At 40.7% G+C, this 10,792-nt stretch overlaps 1 protein-coding gene across 2 annotated transcripts in view; it reads left to right on the forward strand.

Moving 5' to 3' along the window:
• The window catches only part of LOC102039388 (microtubule-associated protein 1B-like), a 132,416-nt gene that overhangs the window by 106,961 nt on the left and 14,663 nt on the right, over positions 1–10,792 (forward strand). Inside the window, exons 4-5 of one of the 2 annotated variants that reach the window (XM_031065208.1) lie at positions 1,196–6,358; positions 6,410–7,373. In XM_031065208.1, the coding sequence (XP_030921068.1) occupies positions 1,196–6,358; positions 6,410–7,373 (6,127 nt within the window). Of the gene's footprint in view, positions 1–1,195; positions 7,374–10,792 lie in introns of both variants that reach the window. The other variant, XM_005430902.2, reaches the window with a different exon arrangement.

Below are 10,792 nucleotides of genomic sequence, written 5' to 3' on the forward strand. Positions count from 1 at the left end.
ACAGTAGGATTGGCGAGACAGTCAGAGGGGGAAAATGTGAGAACTCCTGGGTTGAGATGAAGACAATTTAATAGGCAAAGCAAAATAAAGAATTAGTTCACTGCTTCCTGTGGGTGGGCAGGTGTTCAGCCATTTCCAAGAAAGCAGGGATCTATCATGAGTAATGGTGACTTGGAAAGACAAATGCCATCACTCCAAACATCCTCCCATTCCTCTTTCCTTCCCTAGCTTTATATGCTCAGCATGACATATGGTATGGAATGTCCTTTTGGTCACTTGGAGTCAGCTGCCCCATCTGTGTCTCCTCCCAACTTCTTGTGCACCCACAGACTACTCATCGATGGTGTGATATGAGAAGCAGAAAAGGCCTTGATTCTATATAAGCCCTGCTCAGCAACAGCTAAAACATCCCTGTGTTATCAACACTTTTTTTTAGCACAAATCCAAAACATAGCTCTATATTAGCTAATATGAAAAAAATTAACTCTATCCCAGCCAAAACCAGAAAAATAGAACATATATAAATATATTTGCCTCACAATCTCACAAATACAAAACTTGAAACTTTTTGCATTTTTGATGGAATAAATAATTTCTTAGTGTTCTGGAAAACTGTCCTGCAGTCTGGGAGTCAGGAGCCAATCTGCAGAAAGAACTGTGGTGTTGTGAAATACATGCTGTGTAAGGAGGGGATGCAGAAGGCAGCTGCTCCAGGAGGATGCTAGTCTCCTCTGGGCTGCAGTTATTCTTTCTGCCTGTTAAGAGGATGTGCTGTTTCCCTTAGATATTTTTCTGGCTCTTCTGAATGGACAGGGGCAGCAGGGAGACTTGTGAGCCAATGGCAGAGATAGTGGCAGCTCTGGCAACATCAGCTTCATAGTCCTTATCCCCCTAAATTAAAACTTGTACTGTTCTCCTATAAAGGGTAGAGGAGGCAGGGGAGACCATTGGGGTACTTTCCCCCTTTAGATAGCAAGGAAGGGACATTTCCTCATAAGTTGATCCTTTGTATTTTAAAAAATACAGTAGAAAACTAATTGTGATAGCTGGTTCCTTTAACTTCTAGGATGGGTACTCAACAGTGCAGAAGCAAATGAAAAAGGTTTTATCTGTTCAGGAACTATTATGTTCTGATATTAATTGTAATTAAAAAAGGAATTTACATGCATCTTGTGGTTTTGTTTTACAACCTTAGATTGGTGAATTATTGAGCACCACACACCCTGCCAACAAAGCCAGCTTAACTCTTTTCTGCCCTGAGGAAGGAGAATGGAAAAATTCTAACCTTGACAGACACAACCTTCAAGACTTTATTAACATTAAGCTCAACTCAGCTTCCATATTGCCCAAAATGGAAGGACTCTCTGAATTCACTGAGTATCTGTCAGAATCAGTAGAAGTGCCATCACCCTTTGACATTTTGGAACCTCCAACTTCAGGAGGCTTCTTGAAACTCTCCAAACCCTGCTGTTATATTTTCCCAGGTGGAAGAGGTGACTCTGCCTTGTTTGCAGTGAATGGATTCAACATGCTTATCAATGGAGGATCTGAAAGAAAATCTTGCTTTTGGAAACTTATCCGGCACTTGGACAGGGTAGATTCCATTCTACTCACTCACATTGGAGATGATAACCTGCCAGGAATCAATAGCATGCTTCAGCGAAAGATAGCTGAATTAGAAGAGGAACAGTCCCAAGGGTCTACTACCAACAATGATTGGATGAAAAATCTGATCTCACCTGATTTAGGTGTTGTATTCCTTAATATGCCTGAGAACCTGAAGAACCTGGATCCTAACTTTAGAGTAAATAGGAGTGTAGAAGAAGCTTGGTTTACTCTCCAGTATTTAAATAAATTGTCTATGAAACCAGAACCTCTTTTCAGAAACATAGGAAATACTATTGACCCTATCATTTTATTTCAGAAAATGGGAGTTGGCAAACTTGAGATGTATGTGCTTAATCCTGTCAAAAATAGCAAAGAGATGCAATATTTTATGCAGCAGTGGAGTGGTACTAGCAAAGATAAAGCTGAATTCCTGCTACCAAATGGCCAAGAACTAGACATTCCATTATCCTGTTTCACCTCTGTCTCATCCCTCATTGTGTGGCATCCAGCTAATCCCGTAGAAAAAATAATCCGAGTTCTGTTTCCTGGAAACAGCACACAATATAATATTCTAGAAGGACTAGAAAAGCTCAAACACTTAGGCTTTCTTAAACAACCAGTGGTTACACAAAAAGACCTAACTGGAAACATTGCTAGTCCAGCTGTGAAACAAGCAAAGTTGAAACAGCGAACAGACAGCAAGGAGAGTCTGAAGCCTGCTGCAAAGACACCAAGCAAGCCTGTCAGCAAGGAATCTAAAGAAGAAACACTGGAGCCTGCAAAACCTAGTCCAGCACCGGAAAAGCTTCAGAAATTGGAAAGCAAAGAAAAAGTTTCAGTTGAAAAAGAGAAACCAGCAAAAGGGGAGACCAAACCCATAGTGGCAGAAAAAGATGTTAAAAGTAAAGAAGAGCAAAAATCTGAAACTCCTGAAAAACAAGCTACAGATGTAAAAGCAAAAGTGGCCAAGGACAAGCCGGTGAAAAAGGAAGTCAAAGCAAAACCTGAAGAAAAGAAAAAAGAAAAACCAAAGGAAGAGGTTTCTAAAAAGGAGGAGAAAACACCCATCAAAAAAGAAGAAAAACACAAAAAAGAAGAGATCAAGCAAGAAGTTAAAAAAGAGGTGAAAAAGGAAGAGAAGGAAACTAAGAAGAAAGTCAAGAAAGAAGCTCCACCAAAGGAAGTTAAAAAAGAAGGTAAAAAAGAAGAGAAGGAAATTAAGAAGGAAGAAAAAGGAATCAAAAAAGACCTCAAGAAGGTTCCTAAAGAAACAAAGACATCTGCTACTTCAACTGAAGTAAAAAAGCCAGCAGCAAAGCCTAAACCACAAAAGAAGGAGGAACCTACTAAAAAAGAAGCTATATCTGCTGAAAAGCCAAAGGAAAAAGTAAAAATTAAGACTGTCAAGAAAGAGATTAAAGTCAGTGGAGTTCAAACTGCCCTTGCAACAGTTGGAGCCACTACCACAACTGTAGCAGCTGCAGAAATTGCAGCTAGTGGAAAAGAACTTCAAGTTGAGAGATCCCTTATGTCTTCACCAGAGGATTTAACAAAGGATTTTGAGGAATTAAAAGCTGAAGAAGATGAAACAATAAAAGAAACGAAACTTCAAGTTGCACTCATAGAGGATGAACTAAGACTCACTGGCATAGAACAAAAAAAGACCTTTGAAGTCCAAAAAGAAAAATTAGATCATGAAGGACCTGCTGAGTCCTCTGATGAAGGCATAACTATCACAGAGGCAGAGGATGAGTGTGAACAAACACCTGAGGAATTGGAACCAGTAGAAAAGCACAGGGTTGATGACCATGCAAAGTTTGAAGATGAGGGAACTGTCTTGGAAGAATCATATGAAGGAGGAAATTATGAGGAAAAGGCAGAGACAGAGGAAGCTGAAGAGCGAGGTGAAGATGAGGAGGTAAAGACACAACTGGTCACTACAAAACCATATACGAAGAAAGCAAGAAAAATGCAAGAGAGTTCAGAAGAAATAATGGCTGATATTAAAGCTGAAAAATATATTGAAAAGGCAGATGATGAGGCATCAGATGAACAGGCTGAGGAAGACAGGGAAGAAGCAGTGGAAAAGGCAGAAACTGAAGAGACTGAAGAAGACAAGGAAGACAAAGCAAAAGACATTAAAGATGAAGAGGAGACTGGAAAAATAGAAGCTGAAGAAGATTGTGTGATGGCTGTAGTAGACAAAGGTGGAGAAGCTGGTGAAGTTGAAGATAAATATGGCTTACTTATACTTACACCAACAAAACTCTCAGAGCCTCAGTCACCAGCAGTTGAACTGACTTCTTCTGTCCATGAAGAAACATTACCTGGTGTCTCAGAAAATGAAGCCGCTGTTTCTGATGAAGATAGAGAAAATCCATCTGAGGAATTCACAGCTACTTCAGGTTATACACAGTCTACCATCAAAATAGCCAGTGAACCAACTCCAATGGATGAAATGTCTATGCCCCAGGATGTCATGAGTGATGGAACTATCAACGAGGAAAGTGAGTCACCTTCTCAAGAGTATATGTACACTACCAAGTATGAGACTTCATTGTACTCTCAAGAATTTGCTAGACCTAAACTTTCTCCACTTACAGATGCTTTTAATGGATTATCAGAGGGATCCAAAACAGAGGCCACAGAAGGTAAAGATTATAATGCCTCAGCTTCTACCATCTCACCACCTTCATTAGAGGAAGACAAATTCTGTAAATCTGCATTCCAAGATGTATATTGTCAAAAAGGAAGTGAAATACAAGGCACTGACAAATTAGAAATCAAAGAACCCTATCCAGAAGATGGTGGAAAACACAGTCCAGCCAAGAGCCCAGCTATGAGTTTCTCCCCTCTATCACCTGTTGCCAAAACACTACTGATTGAACACAGTGTGAACTTTTCACTTGCTCCCAACGAGATCAAAGTCTTGGCTGAGCCTGTCCCCATTGCTACATTGTCTGATGTACATCAAGAAGTTGCCAAAGAGCACTGTGCAAGCCCTGAAGATAAAACATTAGAAGTAGCATCTCCCTCACAGTCTGCTGCTGGCCACACGCCTTATTATCAATCTCCCACTGATGAAAAATCCAGTCAGCTTCCCTCTGAAACCAGTGAAAAGTCAACAGAAGTTCCTGTTATCTTTGAACTCAGTGAAGACAAAGATGAGTCTGCCAAACCCAGAATTAGCCCTATGGATAAGCCTGTGCCAGATTCAGAATCTCCTATTGAAAAGGTTCTCTCGCCTCTACAGAGTCCATCACTGATAGGTTCAGAGGCCACTTATGATGCATTTTTGAGCGTTTATGTAAAGTCTCCCACCAAAGATTATGGAAATCCTTCTGAGGGGAAACCCGAAAAAAAAAAATCACCTGTTCAGATGAACCCAGCTTCTGAAGCCAGCTCTGTGAGCCTTTTCCAAGAAAAACAAGGTGAAAAAAATATGGAGTTTATGGTAATTAAGGAAGGTTTCAGCCTAGAAAGGAAAATGGATGATACTATACCCAGCAGCTCTCAGTATTCACTGGTCTTGGATCAGCGGAAATTAGCAGGTGATCTCTCACCAACTCAAATAGATATCGGTCAGTTTGGTTCCTTAAAGGAAGACACCAAAATGTCAATTTCAGAAGGCACTGTTTCTGACACATCTGCAACTCCAGTTGATGAAGTTGTAGCAGAAGATACCTATTCCCATATAGGAGGAGTAGCTTCTGTCTCTACGGCATCTGTTGCTACTAGTTCATTTCCAGAACCAACTACTGACGATGTATCTCCTTTGCATGCTGAGGTTGGATCCCCCCACTCTACTGAAGTTGATGATTCCCTTTCAGTGTCAGTTGTACAAACACCAACAATGTTTCAGGAAACAGACATGTCTCCATCTAAAGAAGAATGCCCAAGACCCATGTCAATTTCTCCACCAGATTTCTCACCTAAAACTACAAAATCAAGAAGCCCAGTGCACAATCACAGATCTCCTGAGCAGTCAACTATGTCAGTAGAATTTGGTCATGAGTCCTCTGAGCAGTCTTTAACAATGGACTTTAGTAGGCAATCTCCAGACTATCGTACTGTAGGCACTAGTATATACCATATATCTGAAAATGGACTGACAGAAGTAGATTATAGCCCTTCAGATATACAGGAGCCTATTTTTGCATGGAAGACTTCCCCTGTGGAGCAGTCATCTTACTCTCATGAGAAGGATATTTCAGAAATTATTTCAGTTTCTCAAATTGAAGCTTCATCCTCGACTTCATCAGCTCATACACATTCCCAGTTAACTTCACCACTGCCAGAAGAAACCTTTTCAGGTGTTGTTCCACCCAGACATATGTCACTACATTCTTCTTTCACTTCACAAAAGATGCAGAGCCTAGGAGAAAAGCTTTCACCAAAGTCTGACCTGTCTCCATTAACTCCAAGGGAATCTTCTCTGTACTCTCCTAGTTTTCCAGATTCACCTCCTGCAATCACAGAAGCTGTGTCAGCTACTCACACATCTTCATTATCTTTGCAAGTGTCCTCTGTCAAAGCATTTAGTTACCAAGAACCCCTAACAAAACACAGTCCAGAACCTTTAATCAGCCCAGAAAAAGAAGATTTAGAGAAAAGCAGCAGGTCACCAGAAGAACCTAGTTATTCTTACAAGGTCTCAGAGAAAACTGTTGGGTTACCGGAGGATATTAGCTACTCCTATGAGGCAGTTTCAACATCTAGATCACCTCAGTTCACAGATTATTCCTATGAGATGACAGAGAAAACCATGTGGCCACCAGGAGTCACAGGTTATTCCTATGAGATAATTGGGAAAGCTATCAGATCACCTGATGCTATGGATTACTCCTATGAGACAACAGGGAAAGCCACCAACTCACCTGAAGCCACAGATTTCTCATTTGAGACAACTGGGAAAACCACCAGGTCATCCAAAGCTACTAGCTATTCCTATGAAGCAAGTGCACATTTTACTCCAGAAAAATCTTTAGCAGAATCCTGTCAAGATGTTGACTTATGCCTTGTGTCCTCCTGTGAATATAAACATCCTAAAACTGAACTTTCACCATCATTTATCAACCCAAATCCCCTTGAGTGGTTTGCAAGTGAAGAACAGTCTCAATATAAAAAGAAACCATTAACTCAATCTATGAGAGCTCAGCCACCTTCTGGGGGAAAGCAGCAAGGGTGGCAGTGTGATGAAACCCCTTCCGCATCCATGAGTGAGTCTGCCCCATCTCAGACTGATTCAGATGTTCCCCCTGAGACTAAGGAATGCCCTTCCATCACTGCAGATGCTAACATTGATTCTGAAGATGAGTCAGAAACCATTCTGACAGACAAGACAATTACATACAAACAAATTGACCCACCACCTGCCCCAATGCAGGATCACAGTCCTTCCCCTAGGCACCCTGACATCTCCATGGTTGATCCAGAGATTTTGCCCACTGATCAGAATTTGGGTAAACCTTTGAAGAAGGACCTCAAAGAAAAGACAAAGACAAAAACGCAGAGTACTAAGACCAAGTTGTCTTCTGCTTTTAAAAGAAGTGATGGTAAATCAAAACAAGTGGCTTCACCAAAACCAACTGTAAAGGAATCTTTGGACAAAAATTCCAAAAAAGTTTCTCAAAAAAAGGAGTCTGTGGAGAAAGCAACCAAAAATATCTCTAATCCAGAAGTAAAGTCTCGAGTGGAAGGGAAAGATAAGGACACCAAGAATGCAGCAAATACGACATACAAGTCAGCAAAGACTGCAACCACAGGTAAAGACAGGAGTTCCCTAATGTTAAGATTTTCTTTGTTGTTGCAGTGAAGTTAGGTTGCCTTTACATCAGCTGACAACGTGGTTGGTAGCAAACCCCCAAGGAAAGTTCATGTTTTAAATATAAATTTGGCATATTATAGCTACATTTAAATGAATGAAATTCACTAAATTAAATTTTGCAGTCTGATAAATCTGATGTGTCAGTTTGCTAAGATGCAAAGAATTAGACAGGGTAGATAAATATAAAAAACTTAATACTGTCTAAATTGTTAACCAACTATTAGAATTAAAAGTACCACTTCTGTAGGTGAAATGAAATCAGTAGTGAACTAAATGACTTTATTTATAGTAAGAATCAGATAGGCATACTCTTCTTAACATAAAGTAATGCAATTCAATATTATGAGAGGCATAGGTACAATCAGACATTGGATGCTTTTATTACTTTGCTTGAATAATTTTAAAAATAGTAATTTAAAAACATTTTAATAGCAGTAAGAGCACTTTTAATGAGCTGAGCGTGTACAACACATAATCCAGTTGTGATCAGTTGACCTTGGCTGGACACCAGGTGCCCACCAAGCTGCTCTGCCACTCCCCTTCCCAGCTGGACAGGGGAGAGAAAAACAGATGGAAAACAACTCATATGTTTAGATAAGGCAGTTTACTAAAGTGAAAGCGAAAGTTTGCGCACGCACAAGCAAAGAGAAAAAAAGAGTTTATTTTCTACTTCCCATCAGCAAATGATGTTCAGTCACTTTCCAGGAAGCAGGGCTTCAGCTCATGCAGCAGTTGCTCTGGAAGGCAAATATTGTAGAATAACCAATGGCCCCCCGTTCCTCCTCTCTCCCTTAGCTTTTTTATCTGAGCTGTTGTCAGATGGTATGGAATATCCCTTTGGTCAGTTTGAGTCAGCTATCCTAGTTGTGTCCCCTCCCAGGATCTTGCCCACTTACAGCTCCTTGATGGGGGGGAGGGAATGTTAGCACTGACCTTGTGCCAGTGCTGCTCAGCAGTAGCCAGAACACTGGTATGTTGTCAACATCTTTCTAGCTGCAAATGCAAAGCACAACACTGTGCGGGCTGCTATGGAAAAATGAATTACAGCTCAGCCAGAACCAATACACAGTTAAAGTTTTACGCCATCAGTGATGACTAAATATCCAGAAAACTAATGCAATTTTGGATTACTGTTGGGTATTCCAAGTAGTAAAAAATATGAATTAGATTACCAAAGGAGACGTGCTAGTTTTTTGTTTCTAGCACATCTTGTTAGAGTGTTTTGGGGATACTTGGATTTTGCTGATTTCAGGACTGATGTTTTATTGAAAACTTATTACAAGGAGCAAGTATAGGATTCAGTACAAGCAAACCAGCATTCAGGTCTCTGTAGCTTCATCATTTTAAGTGGTCCACTATTCCTTTCTTACAGTTATTTGCATGTCGATCCTAGTAGATGTTTTTCAAAGCAGCAGTGCAGTTCCTCATGCTGTACATTTCTCTAGCACTTCAGTTTTATATTAGATTCTTCTTCCTTGAGGCATGCTTCTAAGGTATATTCTAGCACTGAATACAAGGGTCTATTTGATAATGACGTTTAAGTGTAATGTCTAATAAATTATGCAATGTTAGCATATACAATTCAGAAAGATGTATCACAGAATTTTTGTGATAAAAGATGATAAAAGTTTTTTTTAATATACCCAATAGTTAAAAACTCTCTAATTCAGAAAATCTTATGTTATGATGCTTATTTGACATATTACCCTGTGATGAATGTCCTTCTAGACAATTGTATTGGACTTTCCTGTATTTTCAATATGTAATCCTAAATAGAGTACATTGTTCAGATAGTTTACCAAATGCGATGGATTGACGCTGGCTAAATGCCAGTGCACCTAAAAAAATTATTTATTCATTTTCTTCTGCTATAGTTAAGCAGAGGAGGGGAAAAGAAAATTCATGGGGTGAGATAAGGATTAGGAGAAAAACACTTTAAGGGCAAAACAGGCTTAAAACTTTAAAAGGTATAAAGAAAATTTTATTAACAGAATTAAAAGAGAATAATGAAAATGAAAAATAAACTCTTAGAACACCTTTTTCCTCCCCCCAGCCCTTCTTTCTTTCTCACTACAGTGCAGGGAGACAAAACATGGAGTTTTCAGTTAGTTTGTCACTTCTAAAAATTTTTCATCGGTTTACTTAGGGAGAGGAGTCTCTTTTGTTATGCCATGGGGTCTTTCCTACAGGAAACAGTTCTCTGTGAACTTTTCCAACGTGGTTTTAATTTTCACGGCTAAGAGTCCACCCAGAACCTGCTTGCAATGTGAAGTCCCTCCCACAGCTTGCAGTCTTCCCACAACTGCTTTTCGTGGGCTGTTTAGCTTATGAGGTGCAGTTTTTAAGGATGAGCTATTCTAGTATAAAAACAAGGGTCTTCTTCTATTTCTGAAAGCAAGGGCTTTCTTTCTCTCTGTTCAAGCCTCTCACCTGATCACAGCTTTTCAGTATCCACATGCTCCAGCACCAGTGCCTTTTTCTCATGGGCTGCACTTCATGAATTACAGAGAAACAGTTTGTTGTATTGTAATCCTCACCACGGCTTGCAGAAGAATCTCAGCTCCAATGCTCAGAGCACTTCCTCCTCCCCCCCTCTTTTGTACTGACCTTAGTGTCGCCATATTGTTCTCCTCACGTGTCTTCACTTTTTCCTTTTCTCGGATTCGGGAGAGAATGAGTGTTCATTGGTTCATTTGTTCTCAAGTTCTATCAATTGAAACCTTTTTTATAGAGTTCTGCAGTCCTGAAAGGCTAATCTTGTCCAGGCTCTGCAATTGGGGAATTTGTAACCGTGCTTCTCTCTCTATTGGTCATGTGGTCTCCGCTGGCACTGTGCAAGCTGTGCCAGCTGCCGGCTCCACTCTGCACCTTTTCTTCATGAGGGATGCCAAAAAAAGAAAAACTGCTGCAGCTGCTTTTGTCTTTCTGTCCACAGTGAAATAAACAGGGCAGAAGACTTTTCTCCTTTTAATGCCTTTATTAGAAGTGATCAGCTCAAGATTGGGAAGCCTGATGGGTCTGCAGTCTCCATCTTCTTTCCCAGCATGACTCAGAGTGAAATAAAAAACAGGGCAGGAGACTTTTCTCCTTTTAACGCCTTTATTAAAGGGATCAGCTCAGGATTAGGAAGCTCGACAAGGCGGCCGTCTCCGTCTTCTTCCCAGCGTGGCTCAGAGGAGGAGGATGTGCAGCTTTGTCCACGAGGGGCAGAGCTAGGGGTCCGATCCTCATACGAACGCCTGGGCGAGACCCCGGTGTTTCTCCCTTTTCCCTGCTTCCCAGCTCCAGGTCCCGGTCCCAGGCAGCTTCTGTAGTCAGGGCGAGGGGCACCAAGGTCTCCCAACATCTCTGCAGGTC

Source organism: Geospiza fortis, unplaced genomic scaffold (genome assembly GCF_000277835.1).
Source record: "Geospiza fortis unplaced genomic scaffold, GeoFor_1.0 scaffold700, whole genome shotgun sequence".
NCBI classification, from domain to species: domain Eukaryota; kingdom Metazoa; phylum Chordata; class Aves; order Passeriformes; family Thraupidae; genus Geospiza; species Geospiza fortis.